Source organism: Copadichromis virginalis, linkage group LG16, assembly GCF_057382275.1.
Source record: "Copadichromis virginalis isolate Kocher_CV1m ecotype Utaka linkage group LG16, C_Virginalis_male_GT1.1, whole genome shotgun sequence".
Classification (NCBI taxonomy): domain Eukaryota; kingdom Metazoa; phylum Chordata; class Actinopteri; order Cichliformes; family Cichlidae; genus Copadichromis; species Copadichromis virginalis.
In genome coordinates, this window is record NC_140633.1 from 26,829,675 (window position 1) to 26,850,192 (window position 20,518).

Sequence of the window (20,518 nt, forward strand, 5' to 3'; positions counted from 1 at the left end):
TGAAAGAAAACTTTTCACGTTTTATTATTTCAAAGGTTTTGTACCTCTCTAATAAAGGTGCTTTCAACACTTACAATCTGACACACCAAAAGCCCGATGTAAGTAAAACCATTAAAAAAAAATCCCTTCATCCACCGAGTGCACTGGAGCTTCTCCTCAGTGGTTCTGTTTCATCTTGCACCGTGCACAAGATCACCAAGTATTAAATTTGAAACCCATACATTAAAACAAAATATACAAATCAGAAGAAAGACATTTTACTGCTAAACCAACAAAAAGACTGCAAAGAAGGATTTTTTTCTAGCAGGATTAAAGCTTCCAGTCACCCAAATTAACTGCACATCGGTTTTCAGACAATACCAGAGAACACCTTAACACGTTAAACACGTCCCATATAACAAGCCATTTAATCCGGTCACGCTTCTTTTCCAGAGGTCAAATTCTGGCCTCTAAATGACCCCCCCCCCCCAAAAAAAAGAAAGATTAACACTGAAACTGCAAGAAGCGATCGTCAAAACAATAAAAAAAAAACATAACATACTCGTATAAACCAAAAAGAAAAATCATAAAAGCCCCACAAAACCATCAAACATTTACACCATCTCTTTCTGGTGCTCATGGAGGTAGAAGTGTGAGTTCAAAACTCCACAACAGGCACTTTGAACACTTGCTTTCTGAACATGAGTGCAAGAGCAAAATTTCCTTAAAATGCCCCCCGCCCCTTCGTGTCACCACTGTACATTCCTACATCTATAAACATTTACTGCTGTGCCAACATGTGGCACGGAAATATCTGGTACGACATAATTCTCCTCAAATACTCCCACTGTGATTTGTCCAGGTGGCTCTGCAACAGTAAAGCACTTTACACGTGTGTGTGTGTGTTTCATTCGCTCTCGAGGGCAGAAGGCATCAGTATGTTAACAAACAAACTCAGTCCCAGGATGGATCACTGGACCTTCTTATCGAGTCCATTCTGTGACTGGATGCCAAGTTTGAGTCGCTTCTGACTGAAGCGGCGGATGAGGGCACCAGGCAGCAGAGCCATGCAGGCGATGGCCAGCAGCTGCAGGAGCCGCTCCCAGGAGAACAAGTCATCCAGCGATGACACCTCGGATAGCATGACGCCTGTCTGGACGCAGATGAAGTTGTATGGCAGGAGGCCTGAAGAAGCGGACAATAGAGCAAGAACAAATTGTGCTGAAACACGATGGGTAACTTAATTTGCAATGACAGATGCAGCGTTGTGTTGTTGTTGCTTAACCCTGTAAGGCCCAAGAACCCATAATCCTAACCCTATGCTATCACATGAAAACTGTGTTTTTCCCCCCCTTTAAAAAACAGTTACTTGTTTTTACTCTATTACAACTCATGTGGTTATACCGGAGTGTTGGCATATGCCACCATATAAATTCTTAGTGTGCATATCTATGTAGAAACCAGGCTTAAGTCTGTGCTGTGAAGAGGAGTTTAATTAGGTTTTATGCAAGCTGTAGGAGGCCTGGCACGAGCTGGTAAGTAACAACATCACAATCAATCCGATTTTTATTTCGAACATATAAGTAATAATTTTGTTAATACCCTTAAAAACAAACAAATGCATTTATCAAAATTAGTAAGGAAAAAACAATGTTTTCATGTGTGTGATGGGCGCTGGATACTAAGAGCCCACATGTGGCCGACACTGTTGCCAACATTTATACCTGTTCTGTTCCTTTTCTATTAACGATATGATTAACTTTCAACCTGAAAGTCAAAGTCAAAGAGGTTGTTGCTCTCTGTGCAAGTTTAATGACCATGACCAGATCAAAGATGCCTGCAACTCGTTTAAAGACGAGGAAATCAGTCAGTTTAAGTCAGATATGGTTATGATTTTTTATAGGCACAGAATTATCTAAATCTAGAGGCGTATTAATAGATATAGCAGAGTTTTCCAGGAAGCGATAATTCAAAAAGTTAAAGCTAATAAGCTTGGTTTTAGCCTGTCAATAGTGACTGACTATTTTAAAAGCTGAAGCTGATCGTCATCCAGTATTTTGTTTTCAATGTGGAGTGCTAGACGTACCTCACTTAGTGTCACCAAGCAGAAAATCTGTGTGTGCTTACCAATGAAGACTGAGCAGAAAAAGAAGGTGATGGGGATGTTTACAATTGGGGCAGACATATTCAGAAACCAGTTGGGAGTCATGGGAAAGAACCTCAGGAAGAGCAGGAAGAAGAACAAACAGTCCTGGTTTTCCTCCACCTGGAAGACAAGGAGAACAGATCAGAGGGGCTGGAGATATTTACAGAGGCAGGCGGCAGGTGTGTGTCATTGTTCTCGTCCCCTGTTCACATCAACTAGTCACGCGCAAGTTAACTCATCAGCAAAACTATACCAAGAGTCATCTTTTCAAAGCGTTACAGTCAAGTAGTCCTTTTGGTGAATAATAATGCAAATCCAAATCTGGCATAACTCTCAGTATACTCGGATATTTGCCAAACACCCACCAGCTACGAAGAAGCTCATCTTGTCAGTACATATACGTCCGTTAAAGGCCCAGCAGGCCTACCTTATTTTGCCTGTGCGCGTGGGTTATCTCTCTCTCCTGTCCTTGGCACCGCCCTCTGCAGCTGACTCCACTCAGCATTCAGCACCAGGGAGTACTTTAGGTCAGGGAGAGCCACTGCTGTGTCAGCATGTGAGCTGTGCATAGGAGCGTGTTTGATCAGTTCTCTTCAACTTATTCTTTTTGTGACCCACACAGCAAAGCCATGTCTCAGGTTTTACTGCATTTGATCTCTTTCGGTTTAATTATTAAAAATTGACTTGATTGATTAAATAGAAGAAAATACATAACATTAAACATGTTAACAACACAAAAGCCATATTAAATGCAGACTACTTTAGGCCCGGAAGTAGGATTCGTCACATCATCACTTAACAATCGGATAGATGTAGGCTGCCGGGGGATTCCCATGATGCATTGAGTTTTTCCTTTCCAGTCACCTTTCTCACTCACTATTTATTAATAGACCTCTCTGCATTGAATCATATCTGTTATTAACCTCTGTCTCTCTTCCACAGCATGTCTTTTATCCTGTCTTCCTTCTCTCACCCCAACCGGTCACAGCAGATGGCCGCCCCTCCCTGAGCCTGGTTCTGCCGGAGGTTTCTTCCTGTTAAAAGGGAGTTTTTCCTTCCCACTGTTGCCAAAGTGCTTGCTCATAGGGGGTCATATGATTGTTGGGTTTTTCTCTGTATCTATGAAGCGCCTTGAGGCGACTTTTGTTGTGATTTGGCGCTATATAAATAAAATTGAATTGAATTAATGTGCAGCTGTCAGAAAGAAACAAAAACAACAACAACACAAACTCGTGAATTCACAAGATTAATGACTTCCTGCCAGCGTTGTCCTGTTGTCTTTTTTTTTTTTCTTTGAGCCAGCAGTATTGCCTTCAGTGGTTACATATTTCATATTCTTTACAGATCTCCATCACCTGCTCTATCACCAGGTGTCTCTGACTGGAGTAGGTGGGACTCAATCTATTTTATGAGCAAGAAGAGTGATGTAGCAAACACCCCCTTTCACATAAGCACACATACAGCCTGAAGTAGAAAGGCCTTCCTAACAAAGAAAGCTGACATTGTGGTAGCTGTTCTCTCTGAAATTTTAGGTTATGGCTGGCTCTGTGTCAAACTTTCTCCTGGGCTTCGTGTGGGAACACAACAATGTCGCTTCTACATATTTGACAGCAGAGTCTGAAATTACACCTGTCAACCATTTCTTCCTTTTCAAGGACAAGAAGTCACTGATTTATCAGATTCTATTTGTAAAAATGAGTATACTGGATTTCTTAAAGTGATAATATGATATGGCCAATGTCTTCTTGTAGGAAGTATTATTGTTAATAATAGCTTGACAGGTAAAACCTTTGATTTTTGTAAATAAGATAAAGCGTAGCCCTCTTTACTGTTTATTTACAGCACACACAGCCAAATTAACAGTTGATCTCTGAGAAAACAACTTAATTTTAGTCCACCGGTATTTCAAAAACTTACTATCTTTGTTTCCTTCAGCGTGTTTTGTTTGTGTGACAGCCCAGTCATACCTTTCTCTGCAATGTGGAGACTTTATCTGGGAAGAGGTTCACAATGTAGTGTTTTCCAAAGAATTGGGAGAGGAGGAAGCACATTGTAGAGCCCACAGTTGTGAGCACACAGGCAAGCAGCAGTCCTTGATAGGGTCCAAATATAGCTCCCGCAAGAATGTTCTACACAATGACAAATGGAGACCAAAAGCCCGCGTTAATAGGCATCATCTGACACACAGCTCTGTGGCGTCTCTACATGCGAAAGGAGAGAAATACTTTGTGATCTAACACTGGCGTGAAGCCAGTATTTTGGCAGTTCTGCCCACTCAGATTGTCATTTGCATTATCTGAATATTCTTTTATCCTCCGCATTTATTTAAACAAGAGACATAAGCTGCATACCGCATGCTGCCCAAGTGCCTTTTGAATTTTCCTTCATCTTGCATGCAAATGTAATCTTTTCACACCTACAAGATGTGACACTTTTGGCATATTTTAGCCCATGTGTTCTCGTAATGTATTTAAACATACAAAATGCTTCATTAAAAGGATTTTACATGTGTTTTTAAGACAACCAGCACAAGAAATCTACCAGTTTTGTGCTCATCACAATGCTTGCCTTATCATCCTGGATCTATCTGTACACAGGACATTACCTTACCAGGAATGAGGATCCAGGAATAGCAAAGGACTGCTTGTAGAGATAAGCACTGCAGAAGAGGAGCAGGACATATCCAGTGTGCTCTGTCTTGTAGAACTGCAAGAGTTCAGCGAGTTCCCGGAGCTCCTCCAAGTCTGAAGGGAACTTTAACCTGTGAGAACATTCACATTTAAGTTAGTCATTTCTGTCAGGCCAGTTTCATGTTCACAGAAAGACCGGCAGCACAGAAAAAATATCATTGTGATCAAAAATGTTTTAACTTAAAGTTATTTTTAGATTTAAATACCCAAAAGAGTAACCCATGTGATTGCTGATGGGACTACAAACATGGTTCTATACCTAAATCTGCTAAAATCTGCTAAAACTGATACCAAAACAGTCTTTTTACATCACTTAAAAAACTAAGCTATTTTTTTAAAGAAACTGCAATTTTTTCTAACTACCATCTGTTTTACTATTGACAAATCTCACTTCAATCCAAGATAAGTACAAAGAATGAAGTGAGTTTCTTTGAAAAGTTCATTCTTTGTGAGACAGAGTCAAACAGTTAGCATCACACTGTTGCTGCAGATTTTGTCAGCTGCACATTTATGGATGCAAATATCCCATCCCACCACATCCCAGAGGTGCTCTATTAGATTGAGATCTGGTGACTGTGGAGGCCATTTGAGTGCAATGACCTAATTTTCATGTTGAAGAAACCAGATTTAGTGTATCTGACACAGTGCATTATTCTTCTGGAAGAAGACAATGGACACACTGCTGCTATAAAGGAAAGAACCTGGTCAACAATGACACTCAGGTAGGCTGTGGTGATAAACAATGGTCAGCTGGTACAAAAGTACCCAGAGGGTGCTGAAAAATCTGCTTTGAATTCCAGCATCAGTTTCCTTTTCCTATGTAATCTTCTGCCCTGTAGCCCATCTGATTCAGGGCTTGATGTGCTGTGAAAACAAGCCATGTTCACCCAGAGAACTGCCACTCACACCGTGTGATTGGCTGATTATACATTTGTGTTAACAAGCAGTCAAAAAGTGTACCTAATGAGCAAAAGTATTATTTTAGGCTAATGAATGATATGAGGATCCCATTACACCTCTTTCTATGAAGTATCTGAATGACACAAACACCGGAAGGAGGTTTCCTCACTCAAAAATGGGACCTCGCTTGAAAACTTGAATGCTCTGCATGTAATTTAGAGTCCTGGCTTGGTGCAACTTTTATATGGGAAAAATCGTGACTTGGTTTGGGATGACACAGCTTTGAGCGTGTTCTTTTTCATTCATTACCAAAACTACACTTCAGTGGGAAAAAAAGGTTGAGCCCAGATAAACGCAAAATAATGCAGGAAGAGCTGGACACTGTTAATCTACTGTATTAAAACCAAATTACATTTCTACAGTAAACAACAACACAGCACTTGTCAATTATGACCTGATGACAACCCTCACAAGTTAAAACAGAAGCAAAAACTGGACTTGCTGTTTTAACTTTAGCTTTTCCAAAAGAGGCTTCAGTTAGAGTTAGTTAGTTTTTAGAGTCACTGCTTTTTGAAGGGGGGTTAAAAGCCTGCACATACGCTGCCTGTGCCTTATGAGCTGCATGCTAACATTAGCTTACTAGTGACCCAGCAGGGTCCAATTTAAATAAAGCTAAATTATGCACAGCATATAACAAAGCCCCAAACTATGGGTTACCAGCCAGCGGCTAAATATACCAGTCACCTGCTGGGTTCTTCTTCGTCTAAGGAGTCGCCGGGCTGCTGCTGTTGCTCCTCGGACACATGTCCAGCCTCGGCGCTCCGGACAGAACGCTTTCTTGGTCCCGCGGGGAGGTACAAGGACAGGGAATATAGATACAAGCTGGCTGCGGCGACAACCGTAATTAGTCCTACGAGTGAACGCATGTTCCCCTGAGTTTGATAGCCAGAAAAAAGCTTCACGTCCCGGTTGCTGTCAGCGAGAATAGCAACGGCAAGAAGCGGCAACCAACCGCCGCAGTGACGTCACATCCCCATGTCAATAGAACAGTTAAAATATTCAAATTACTAACCCACTAGCACCCACAAGTATATCTTATAATTTAATAGTCAGATTAAAGTACATATCAATAATATAAAAGGCGGGGAAAAAATAATTATTTATATTCTCTGCTTCCGATAGGGGGCGATAAGCGCGAGTGTTTGCCGCAGAAGAAGAGCGTTTGTTTACACGGAGGGGGAGGAAGTGTGACAAAGGTGATGAAGGATTGCTAACTGGATTAAAGTCAAGTTTCAAAGTTCAGTCTGCACTGCAAAAAAGAGAGTGCGACAACTCCAAGTATTCCTTCGACACCATGGCTCAGTACACTCGCGTTTCGGGATCCGTGGGCTTGATTACTCTCCAAAGTCCTCCCGTTAATGCACTCAGGTGAGCCGATTTAATGAACTTGGTCTGCACAACTTCTTATACTGCATTTTTCTATTTTTTAGCGTGTCTCGTAATGCGAATTCACATGTGCCTGATTGATTTTATATACAGTAGAGCTGTAGCTGCAACAGCAATTTGCAGCTTACACAAGAACAAGTAGAAAAGTAGAAAGTAGAAATCACGAAAGAGAGCTTTGTGCACCAGAAGATAGTAACTCAGGTGTTTTACCAGAGGGTGGCGTCAGAGAGAGTGATCCTCTGATTGCTGTTGTAAATGGCTTGAACCATAATCTGTCAAACATGAGTGATATCAAGTCTTTCTGTGCCAAAGTTGAAGTGACTGTTATGTCCTTTATTTATCCAGTAAAAAGACTTATCATACTTAATGTTTTTTTAAATAAATCTGGCCAAGAGGGAAGTAGAAAATTAAAACAAATACCATATTAGTTGTATAAAGATATTTTAATTTGCCATAAAGAAGTGGATTGCTTATAATGTAGAGCGCAGAGTCGCTACTTGCAAAACAGGTCCTTTGTTTATTTTATATACACCCCTTCATAAACCCTGGTGTCTACAGCCTGTTTACAAATAGACACAAAGGTTTTGTAGTTGGTACTTTTTATAGACGGCTGTCTCATCATGCAGATTATTCCTAAACTGGCAGCTGCCATTCTTCTGCATATAGAGTCAGTAGGTTTTCATACCTTTAAGTACATTTTAGTGATCGGTTAATCTCATTCACGGCATTTACTTCAGGGTGATTTATTACCACCGCTGCTTTAGGAACAGCTTGAGGCTTAATACATTACAACAGAGAACTGTGATTAATTAACAGCTCACTAAAAACTCACCCAACCACAGTGTGATCTACTGGACCCTGGAACCTTTACTGGACCTCACAAGTTTACTTTAAGTCACTTAAGCTGTAGCAATAAATGAATCTATTTACTCCTTAGTTATGCTATCGTTGCCCTGTTTTATAGACATTTTCTCATCTTGTTTTTTTTTTTTTTTTTTTAATTCTATTCTGATGTGTACCTTAACGGGAAATCGACTGTATGATGCATTTTATTAGCTTCGTAAGATAAAATTATCAAAAAATAAAGTACATAGATGTTAATTATCAAAGTTTATACTGCTGTGCCTGTATTTGTTACATGCTTTTATTTTAAATTTGTGAAGAAGGGCTACAGCAGAACAGTTTACTGTTAAGTTTCAAATTTCACAAAGGGTGGAAAAAAAGGCCAAATAAAGTCGTGACTTTTTCCTCATGCAGTGCAGCGGTGAGGCAAGGCATTGTGGACTTGATGCAGAGAGCACTCAGTGAGCCAGAAGTGAAGTCTGTGGTCATCTGTGGCCAGAATGGGATATTCTGTGGGGGTATGCACATTTATTTTTTTATTTTTTTATTTTTTATTTTATAATGTAAGTGTCTCTGTCTGCCCATCTTCTTTCACTTATCCTATTGAAATTATTTTTTAAAGTATATTTTAAAAACATGCTCCATGACAGATTGGATCAAGTTGATCCCACTTTGTTCTTCTGGTGTTTTCCCTTCAATTTGAGTTCCCTTCAGAGTGGGCACCTCGAGTCCCTAAAAAGGGAACAAAGTAAAAAAAAAAAAAAGGCCTGTATTTATATAGCGCTTTTCTAGTCCCTAAGGACCCCAAAGCGCTTTACATATCCAGTCATCCACACATTCACGCACACATTCACACACTGGTGATGGTAAGCTACATTGTAGCCACAGCCACCCTGGGGCGCACTGACAGAGGCGCCCCAGGGTGCCTGTGTCAGTGAAGTTCACAAGCAACCAAACATATTAGTGATACTCTAACAAAATAAACACATTTTCAGTTTTTCTTTTTTTTGCCCTTTTTATTAATTTAATGTTAATATTCCATCATTAAAAGGTGATTTGTTGCATACACATAATGCAGTAAACAATACAATACATGGCATTTGCAGGTGTAAACACAAAAGCAAAACCAGAAGTAAATAATTTCACATAGAAATAATCCTAAACTGTACATTTTTCAACTATTTGTGTCATTATGTCCACCATCATTTAACTTGGAGCTTATTTGCTTAACCGTTGTGTTTCATTCTATAAAATATGAAAAATAGAGAAACGTGTTTTTTTTCTCAACTAGAACCCAAATATGTCTGTCAGACAAGGTTGAGAAAAGTAGAAAAGAGCTACACAAAATAATGAATTGCTGATCTGCATATCATGACCTTTCTTTCTCCAAGTTTCTGATCATTTTGTCGATTTGAATTTATGCAACAGGAGCAGACATCAAGGAGTTTGGGGGACAGATGTCTGGGCCTCCCCTGATACCGATGATCCATGCCATCGAGGCTGCTTCCAAGCCCGTGGTGGCAGCTATAGAGGGGATCGCTTTAGGTGGAGGCCTTGAGTTGGCACTTGGCTGTCATTATCGGATCGCACACTCTAAAGTTAGTTCATGCTTCAGATCTCTGTCCCTGTCAGCCAGTGTCTCTTTAATGTCAGCGATGTAACGCATCGATGTCTGTCAGTATCTGGCATGTTGTGAAGCTTTTGCATAATAATGTTTTTTAGTTTTTTTTTAATAAATTTGCAAATGACTAGAAAAAGAGTGAGTTTGTCTGTCAGACTTGAAAAGGTTCTTATCTGTCCAGAATACATTTGATATTTATGTCACTCACAGAAGCCAGGCAGAATAACACATATCATATTCAAAGAATATTTCCAGAAACATTTTTCTCTAATGTCTAAACCTCCACAGTTCAGTACGTCCCGTTTATCAAATTTTGTGCCTTTATGTCTTTTCAGGCCAGAGTGGGACTTCCAGAGGTGACTCTGGGGCTGCTGCCTGGTGCAGGGGGAAGCCAACGTTTGCCGAGGCTCATCGGTGTCCCGGCTGCCTTGGACCTCATCACCACAGGTAGCAGAAAGAAGTTAACACTGTCTGACTTTGATTAATAAAGTTTCCTAAACTTGGCGACTCCCAGCAACTTTTGGTTTCTGAAGAAGAGCACGCCCTAAAACGTTTGATAATAAAGCACCCAGACGTGTCACTGTATGCAGTCCTGCTAAAAACTAATGAGAAACTATTCAGTAGCTTGTAGAACCGCCTATAGAGGCAATAGTTTGACTTTATAGCCTCTCACATCATGTGTTTACAACATTGCTTCATTTCATTGAGGTTTGCTGGCATTTGAGTATACAGAGCTCTCTTAAGGTCTCAACACAGCATATTAGTCACTGGGCCTACAGCAAGTGTTGTAGATTTGCTGTTGTGGTTGGGCTCATCGTCCAGTTCAATGACCCAATTTTGGCCGAGCTTTAGCTCACGGACAGAGAGCCTCATATTTGACTCTAGAATACTTTGGTATACAGAGTCTGAATGATCAGCCCTTCACCACAGTGGTTAACTGTTGTTGTGAGGTGTTTGTGCTGATGCTGTGTTTTGTTTTCTGTGCATTATGACCAAACATCTCCACTTTGTCTTGTTTGTCCAAATCACATTGTTCCAGAAGTCTTATGTTTTGTTCAGATGCAATTCTGCAAATAGAGCTGTGCTGCCTCTGGAGAGAAGAGGCTTTCTCCTGGAAACCAAACAAGTCATATTTGTTCAGTGTGTCTCTGATTGTACAACCATGACTTTAATATTTAACGAACAAACTAAGGCCTAAGATGTTGCTCTTAAGTTGGTTTATTTTATTTTTTATTTTTTGCCGTTTCTCTGATTGTTGCACGCTGTGACCTTGAGGTGAATTTGTTTGGATGTTGGCAGTCTACCAAAGCTCCTGCTTTCATAGAAATGCTCACACTTGCTAATGATCATTTATTTAACTGTATTTGATTAGCAGCACCTGTCTGCTGCTTACCCCTGTAATTCCTATGGAAACAGCAAGGGTTTTTTTTTTTTTTCTTTTTTCACATGTGACTGAAAATAAAATCAAAATAAACCAGGAGACAGTTTACATTGATGACCAGCAGAGGTCAGCGTGAATTAACGTTTTACTATGTGATGCTGCAGGAGCGATTCACTGCCCTGTTCAGAATGTCTGAAATGTTCCTCACAAACTATAATTCTTCATCTTTTGATTTTTTTTAAAAGTCTATTTTACTCTATTATGCTATTTAGTTTTGTGAGACGTTGCCTTTATTTAACTAAAACAGGAGATGATGTGGTTTTAAGCTAAGCGTCTAAATGCCAAGGTCACCTGAAACGGTCATCATTAATTCATATTATGTTCATCGTATCATTCATATGGAGCCTTGACGACACTCATGTCTCCCACAGGTCGCCACGTGACTGCCGCAGAGGCACTGAAATTCGGATTAGTGGACCAGATTACTGATCACAACACTGTGAATGTAGCTGTGAAGTTTGCCCAGCGAGTCGCAGGTGAGATGTGGATGAAGGGAAAAAAAGAAGCAAATGGTACTCACTGGCTTATTATACTCTCTCTCTTCACTGGTTTAAAAATTGATTCTGTGGAAGCAGGGAAGAAATTCCACCTAGAGCAGTTATTTTAGGCGAGTCTGACATCAAGAAGCGCTGATATGTAGGTTGTGGAAGTAAAAGGAAGGAGAAAATGCAGCAGCCAGATCCTTCACCACAGAAGCCATAAATGTTTCATGGATCTGTCAGATGTGCTCTGATGTCTTCACTGCTTTTGCTGTATTATTCAGAAGGGCGAAAAGGGACAAACTTTCCTAGAATATTCATAACGGGCCCTCACCAGTCATTTTGGAGGATGAGGATTTCCCCCACACGTGCGTACCAGCCTCATTTACTCGCTGAATGGGCTGCGAAGTGTGCCACATCCCTGTAGTTTAGGATGATTTATCAGTCAGTGGAAAGAGCGGCCCATTCATATTTGCTAGATGGTGATAAATAGTGACAGAAAGCATTGGTAGACTCAGCCTGAATGAAAAAGTATGACAAAATTTTTCAGTCATCTAGTTTACTTTTTGGAAAAAAGCCTCAATTTTTACCGGTCTTTGCGCTAAGCTAAGCAACCTCATATTAGGCATACAGACACAAGTACTATGAAACCTTTCATCCAACACTCAGCAAGAAAGCGGAGAGGCATATCAGAAGGTGTGTCCTAGGATGCTAAAGGCGTGTGCTGCTGAACTTGGGGAGCCGCTACAACGAGTCTTCAACCTCAGTCTGCGACTGGGGAGAGTGCCCGCCCTATGGAAGACATCCTGCATCGTCCCGGTCCCCAAAAAGAACCGGCCCAATGAGCTGAATGACTTCCGACCGGTGGCACTGACGTCACATCTTATGAAGACTCTAGAGCGGCTCTTCCTCACCCTCCTCCGACCACAGGTACAACATGCCCAGGACCCACTACAGTTTGCATACAAGGTGGGTGTCGGAGTGGAGGATGCCATCCTGTACCTCCTACACAGAGCCCACTCACACCTGGATGGGGGAAAAGGCACGGTCAGGATCCTGTTTCTTGACTTTTCCAGTGCCTTTAATACCATCCGGCCCTGTATGCTTCAGGAAAAACTGAACAGGATGGAGGTGGACCCCTGCCTGGTGGCTTGGATCTCCGACTACCTCACCGACAGACCACAGTACGTCAGGCTGAAGGACATCACGTCTGACACAGTGGTCAGCAGCACAGGAGCACCACAGGGAACTGTGCTGTCCCCTCTTCTCTTCACCCTGTACACCTCTGACTTCTGCTACAACTCTGAATTATACCATATTCAGAAGTTTGCAGATGACACGGCCATCATGGGGTGTATCTGGGATGATCAGGAAGAGGAGTACAGAAGTCTGGTGAGGAACTTTGTCGCATGGAGTCACACAAACCACCTGCAACTCAACACCTCAAAGACTAAGGAACTGGTTGTGGACTTCGGGAGGTCCAGAGAAGGTCCACTGCCAGTTCAGATAGAGGGGGAGGAGGTGGAGGTGGTCAACAAGTACAAGTACCTCGGGCTGTGGGTGGACAATAAACTGGACTGGTCATGCAACACAGAGCACCTGTATAAAAAAGCCCAAAGCCGACTGTACTTCCTCAGGAGGCTGAGGTCTTTTAACATCTGCAGGAAGCTCCTGAGGATGTTTTACCAGTCAGTGGTTGCTGGAGTACTTTTCTATGCTGTGGTGTGCTGGGGGAGCAGCACAGCAAAGAGGGACTCATCCAGGCTGGAGAAACTGATCAGGAGGGCTAGCTCTGTGGTCGGCATGAAGCTGGACACTCTGGTGACAGTGGCAGAGAAAAGGACATTAAAGAAACTGCTGGACATTATGGACAATGCTGGGCATCCTCTGCACACGGCCATAAACAATCAGAAGAGTCTGTTCAGTGACAGGTTGCTTCTCCCCAAGACAAGAACTAACAGACTTAAAAACTCCTTTGTCCCACACGCCATCAGACTGTTTAACTCCTCTCTGGAGGGGAGAGGGAGGGGAAACAGGAGGACAAAGGAGGGGGGAACAACTAAGCTGTAGTGCCTCTGCACCTCACTGTACAATACCTTGTGCAATACTTTTTGTAAATAGTCAACAGTGCAATAGACTCAATACTTGAAATGTGCAATTCACTTGTATTTTTATTTTTTATTCCTATTTATTCTATTTATCCCCTTTGTATATTTTATTTATATTTGTCTCTGTATTTATATATATATATATATATATATATATATATATATATAACAGTTCTGTAACTGTAACTTCGGTCGTTGCTGTGCTTTTTTTGGAAGTCGAATTTCCCAGAGGAACCCACCCGAGGGATTAATAAAGTTCTATCTTATCTTATCTTATCTTATCTTGCTATATTCTCTCTAGTACTGCAGAATAATGCACACACCACCCACTCTGCTGTGTGGTTCGGTGAGGGGAAGGTACATTTTGTTTAGTCCTGCCTCGGCATAGCCCTGCGAGAGCTTATGTTTCTTCTCCACGAAAGGAACGTGAGATGATGTTTTCATGACTACCCTGTAGGGTGCGTGCTAGATTTTTTTTTTTTTGATTTATTTATTTTTATTCCAGAGATGTCATCTTCATCTCTGGTGAGATTTCTTGGCAGTGACGGCTCATTTCGAAGGCATTTATGTTGGCAGCAATCTCACTACATCTGCACAAAACGTCAACAGTTAAGTCTTTAGGTTTGATTTACAATCAAAAGATGATTACAGTCTTGTGCTTTTTTTTTTTTAAAAACATTTTTTTTACACAAATGTTTTTTGTTTTTTTCCCTCCGCAGTCTACTGCCAAGTTGACTTTGAGTGGGTGAGGAAGTGAGTGTTGTTGGTAAAGCCGAGGCTTAGAGTGAGTCAGACGGAGAAGCCAACGGCGTACAAGATGGGAGATTTGAGGAGATCGGGCTGAATCTGTGGAGGTTTTTAACAGATATTCCAGTCTTTTAGGTTGATTAGCAGGGGTGTTAAGTAGGGACGAGAAATGTGCAATTAACTTTACAAACCGAGCGTGACTGTTTGTGACATCGAGACGCGCAGCTGACGACACCCACGGAGTACAATCAGTCTGTGCACACAGTGTGTGGGTACATATTTATCCAAAGAGCAGTTGCACTTAAACTGATGCACGTGTGGCCTCGCAGATGTACACACACACTCACAACACACACCATATACACGCAAGCTCGCGAGTCGAGGCTGGTGACGAGATTAACTTTTTTACCCCAGCGGTTGCAACATCTGTCCCGCTACATCTGTGAGGACGGCCAGGATTCCCAACCGCTGCGCAACAAATCCACAGCTCGACCATTTACAGATTAAGCGCTTCAATAATACTCTCCTAAATTACACAGGAATCGCATTGCACTGACACACAATACTTCACAGACATTTATTGTAGACAGAATGTGCATTAAACTGGTTTAAAATGACCCTCATAAGTCATTCCACACTTACAGTATGTTGTTTTAGGCAAAATACCTCCTTACTAAGTGGATACTCATAATCAAATATGGCCACTGTCCCTTTAAGCTTTGCCATGGTGACCCAGTTTCTGGCCCAGACCCATGGCTGAGTGTAATTCAGTGGAGCTGTGAAGGAGACAGGAACGGGAATTAAGATTTTTAACAAGGTTTTAGCCGAGTGGTCATCTTCTTCACAGTCATTGTTCCTCAGGCTTGAACACATCAGATGGGAAATCTTACGTTCGAAAGTTTTAGTATCTTTATATTAAATCTTTTCATGTAATTTGGCGCGTGGGGGGAGAAATGATGTTGCTCAAAGGATTGCAAATTCAGTTTATCCCCCCCTCTCTTCTTTGCTCTCACAGTTGGAAATTTACCTGCTATTTTGTCTGTTTTGCTTTTCATTCTGTTTCAGATCTGCGTTATTCAAGGTGAATGGTAACAGTAAACTGGCAAGGTCCCTCCCATTATCTGGGAATGGTCTGTCAAATCCCTCTGCACGTATAAGCTACCGGGCTATCTAGTGATTGAGTGGATGAGTGTGCCTGAAAAACCAATTACACCTGGACTGTGTGTGCTGAGAGCTGGTTGACAAATTTGAGAAGGTGGAAAAGAGTGGTACCTCTGGAAGATGGGAGGCACTTTTCGGTTTGAAAAGTTGAATTGTGCAGAGGCATCTGCACAGAAATCAGAAATGTAATTGCAGACTACAGGTTTAGCTGTCAGAAGTGTGACGAAGCTGAAAGCAGGCGATCATTCGGCTGGGGTCACATCGTCCTTTTTTTCTTTCTTTCTCTTTTTTTTTTTTTCCCCCCTGCAGATCAGCCGCTGGATGCACGTCGTATAAGCACATATCCGTGTCTGTGCCCCTCTGATGTGGCTGTTCTGTTTGAGGAAGTGATGCAGAAGGTGCGCCGGACTGCCCGTGGAGCCATAGCACCAATTGCGTGTGTCCAGGCGGTGCGCGCAGCGGCCACCCTGCCCTACAATCAGGGAATGGAGCGGGAGAGAGAGCTGATGGCTACTCTCTTCACCTCTGGCCAGGCCCGCGCTCTGCAGTACTTTTTCTTTGCTCAGAGAGCCGTCGGCAGGTGGAGCATGCCCAGTGGAGCCCGCTGGGATACGAGCAAGCCCAGGCCTGTACATAAAGCAGCTGTGATTGGTAAGGGCTTTTGTGGCTTTTAATTTCTACTTGTCCCAAGCTTTTCATTTATCACAAGCTCGTTGACTCATCTCACTATCCGAGTGGCATCTCTACATCCAGGTTGCCTATGGAAACTAAGCCCTTGTTTACACTTCAGCTGAGTTTTAATGGATGTCTCTTCCCTGCCGCGAGGCTTGGATGTATGACAATCTGGATATGTGAAGCTCAGCAGCTTGTGTATTAAAATTGCAGGCTTTGGAAAAACGCTATGCTGCCAATGTAAAACTATTTACAGTCTAGCATTGCACAAAATGTTCCGTGTATATATTTATATCCTGTAATTTAACAGAAATGTCTCTGGCATTTGCATGGCTGTTGGTTCCGATATTTTTCCCCCCCCTATAGTCAGCGTGATTTTTGGTTTTGTTTTGTTTTTTTGTCGTTTCAGGTCTTGGCACCATGGGAAGAGGCATAACTGTTGCCCTTGCACAGGCAGGGTTCTCCGTGGTAGCTGTGGAGACTCAAGAGAAGCAGCTGATGGAGGCAAAGCAGGCAATATCAGGCATGTTGGAGCGAGGGGCTAAGAGACGTGGGGTCGCTCCTGCTCTAGACAAGATCAATTACGGCCGTAACATCCAGTCGGTAGCAGATGTCGACCTTGTCATCGAAGCTGTGTTTGAGGACATGGCTCTGAAAAAGAAGGTCTTTCAGCAGCTGTCCGCTGTTTGTAAACCTAGCACGTTCCTGTGCTCAAACACCTCTGGATTAGATATCGACCAGCTGGCCTGTCAAACCCGCAACCCAGAGCTTGTGGTTGGGATGCACTTTTTTGCTCCAGCCCACGTCATGAAGCTGCTGGAGGTGGTTTATGGGCCAAAATCCTCTCCTCTTGCTGTGGCAACTGCCATGCAACTGGGAAAGAAAATTGGGAAAGTCAGTGTGGCGGTTGGAAATTGTCGGGGTTTTGTGGGGAACCGCATGCTGAAGCCGTATTTGGAACAAGCCCTCTTCTTGTTGGAAGAGGGAGCCACACCTGAGTTTGTGGATCAAGTGCTGGAGGAGTTTGGGTTTGCCATGGGTGTGTTCAGAATGTCTGACCTCTCTGGGCTTGATGTGGGCTGGAAAGTGAGGATGGCTGATGGCTTGGCAATGCCCGACCCGACAACGGGACAGCCAACGAGGCTCCGACAAGGTCGTAGGTACAGCCCCCTGGGAGACCTGCTCTGCGAGCAGGGACGGTTTGGTCAGAAAACAGGCAGAGGGTGGTATCAGTATGATAAACCTGGCAGTCAGGTGGCTAAGCCTGACCCTTGGTTGCACAGCTTCCTTGATGAGTACCGAGCCCGGCACGCTTTGGTGGCACACCGCATAGACCACCAGGAGGTGCTGGAGCGCTGCCTCTATTCCATGATCAATGAGGGCTTCCGCATCCTGGAGGACGGAATAGCCGCAGGGCCTGAAGACATCGACGTCATTTACGTGTTTGGCTACAGCTGGCCTAGACACCACGGAGGCCCCATGTTTTACGCTGCCACAGTTGGCCTAAACAAAGTCCTTGAGAGGCTCGAGCACTACTACCAGGCTCACCCTGATGTGCCCAGCCTGCAGCCCTGCCACTTGCTCAGGAAGCTGGTGGCCAGCGGCAGCCCACCAATCCAAAAGTGGAGGGAAGTGATTAAGAAAGTCCGCAGCCAGCTGTAAACAACATTTCAACTTTAATGTGTTAATGCACTTCTGAGTTTACAAGCTGATTAAATGTTGACTTGCATAATCAAATAATAAGAAGCACCTGTAAAACTAAATGCATTTACCTTAAACCAAAAACGGACCTCCTGTCTTTGCCAACCGCATTTGTTTTTTATCGTGACAGGAAAATTGCTCACCTCATAGATGAATATGTTCAACATGAAATACTAATAAAAACAGTGTCTATTGTGTATTAGTAGCAGTAATAAAGATTGATACAATAGATTGATCCAAAAAATTTATAGTGCAAATCTTCAGGAGTAGAATGGCACGCGCTTTAAGGAAAATTAACCATAATTTGGAAAAATAAACTGAAAGAAAAGTGTGACGGGAGTAGATGAACAGCACAGTACTGGGGATATTTGCAGGAAGCAAGTCATCTTAGTGTACGTGAAATGTCAGCTGATAAGAATAACAGAAGGAAGAAATTATACATCTTCAGCAGAGATGGATGACTGCGGGGAGGAGGGACCTCCTGTGGCGTTCAGCAAAGTACTTAGTCATTCTGTCTCTGGTGGACCAGACCACTGTGGAGAGGCTGGGTGCAATTCCCCCCTCCAGGGGCAAGGGTACCTAGACCCGGTTTGTAGGGTACGCTTGGGGAGTGTGATTGTGTGTACAGCGTCTCTTTATGTCTGTCTCCACGTTGGTTGAGTGTGGAGTGAGTGCATATGAGAGCATGAGGGTGGGAATGGATGTTTGTATCTGTGTGTGCCTGTATGTCTGTGTCTATATGTCAGGTTGGGTATCAGATGCCACCTCTCTGGGGACACCTCAGGCCCTCCAAGGTTTGGAGGCCTATCTCCACCCACCACCACTTCCCCTGCCGGTGGCGGACTCCCTCAGGTGTCGGTGTGTTGGTGGTTCTCTGTGTCTGGGGGTGGGCGTCCGGGTACACACCGGCTCACTCCTTGGCGGCCGCTTGTCGGGGCCTGGGGCCTGGGGCTCGCTCGGGCCCCTTTGGAGGTGGGGTGCCCCCGGCCTCTCGGCCTAGGGCTCGGTCACTCAGGCGCAGCTGGGGGCCGGCGGAGCTCACGGGCGCGTCACTGCAACCCCCCCTGGCTTCTGCTCCGCGGCTGCTGAGTGAGCCCTCATCTGGGACTCTCCTCAGCTCTTACTGGGACAGTGGCGCGGCTGCCCCTCTGTTGGTCTTCCATGGTCTCTTGTGTTCTGGGGGCCTCTGGATGTCTGGAGTTTTGATCTCCTCCATACCCGCTTCACACCCTGGAGGACGGGGCTGTGGCCCCCCCACACTCCCTAGCAGATCATTACATGGAGAAACCTTTGGAATGCAAGCATGCTGATCCACACAGGTATGCACACATGGGTATTCACAGACGCGGACTAAAGCTTTCTTGGCTGCTGCCTCAAAGCACACTGTGCGCTGTCTATCTTGCGTGCTGCACAATATCGTTTATTACTTAGTAAATACTGATATCTATGACTAGCTAGTTTATTGTGATGGTGCTTTGCTTTCTCTATTATTATGTTGCTCTTTGTTGTTTGCTATCTCCTCTGTTTATTTGTTTGTTTGTTTGTTTGTTTTTTCTCCATACAGGTGACCCAGGAGTTTTTTTTTTTTTTTGTCTCTCTTCCCCCCCCTTCTCACCGTCTCTTCTCCCCTTGGGTTTTCTTTCTTTCTCTCCCCCTCTCTCTCTCATTCATTCCCCCTGTCCTATTTATTAAAAAAAAAAAAAAAAAAAAAAAAAATGACAAAGGATGAACTGAAGCTCTGCCATCACGTAATGTCGCATACTGCTGTTTCTGATGTCATTTAAAAAGAAAAAAAAAAAAAAAAAAAAAAAAAAAAAAAGGAAGCAAGTCATCTTAGTGTACGTGAAATGTCAGCTGATAAGAATAACAGAAGGAAGAAATTATACATCTTCAGCAGAGATGGATGACTGCGGGGAGGAGGGACCTCCTGTGGCGTTCAGCAAAGTACTTAGTCATTCTGTCTCTGGTGGACCAGACCACTGTGGAGAGGCTGGGCAGTGTTGTCTGTAGATAGACAGACAGATACTTTATTGTCCCCATGGGGGAAGTATGACTTGGACACTGCAAAGCCAGACCCCTCAACAAATATGGGCACTCGGCACCAACAGATACAGATTTAAAAGCCCAAAGGATAAGAACATCACTCAGACTGGATTTGAACTGCAGCTTCGTTTTATTTTGATCTTACTGACAGTTTGTACAGTTTGACTGTATTATCATTTCTTATATTTTGTCTACTTTATTCACACACGGAGGTGGACACAATACTAGGAGTGGCCACAGTGAAAAACAGACCTGACCAGGCTTTGAAGCCAGCGAATGTATTGCAGCAGATGAAGCTCTACAGAGGAAATAAAACTAATAATTGTGAATAAAATGTCTTTACTTAAGTTTGTGCTTTTAAAATTGTTTACCAAAAACATATATGGCACATAATATGCTAACGTTTGAATGTAAATTAACTTTTTGCTTTTCCTGGTTGTCACTAATGATACTGCACAGTATAATCTGACTCTTCCAATAAAGACTTTATACAATCAGGTGTTGATCTGTTGTGATTTATACAAAAAAATGAATGATTGGT

At 43.0% G+C, this 20,518-nt stretch overlaps 2 protein-coding genes across 2 annotated transcripts; one reads left to right on the plus strand and one right to left on the minus strand.

Moving 5' to 3' along the window:
- Positions 1-8: 8 nt before the first annotated feature.
- Positions 9-6,731, minus strand: tmem41aa (transmembrane protein 41aa). The gene is made up of 5 exons (XM_085434171.1): positions 6,460-6,731; positions 4,736-4,886; positions 4,093-4,254; positions 2,107-2,245; positions 9-1,164 (listed from the first exon to the last, which is right to left on the minus strand). Exons 1-5 carry the CDS (start codon positions 6,639-6,641, stop codon positions 950-952), a joined length of 849 nt encoding a protein of 282 aa, XP_085290297.1. The 5' UTR covers positions 6,642-6,731; the 3' UTR covers positions 9-949.
- Positions 6,732-7,004: 273 nt separating this feature from the next.
- ehhadh (enoyl-CoA, hydratase/3-hydroxyacyl CoA dehydrogenase) lies at positions 7,005-18,131 on the plus strand. Its single transcript, XM_085434161.1, has 7 exons — positions 7,005-7,143; positions 8,419-8,522; positions 9,433-9,602; positions 9,961-10,072; positions 11,438-11,542; positions 15,871-16,212; positions 16,643-18,131. Exons 1-7 carry the CDS (start codon positions 7,070-7,072, stop codon positions 17,893-17,895), a joined length of 2,160 nt encoding a protein of 719 aa, XP_085290287.1. The 5' UTR covers positions 7,005-7,069; the 3' UTR covers positions 17,896-18,131.
- The last annotated feature ends 2,387 nt before the right edge of the window (positions 18,132-20,518 follow it).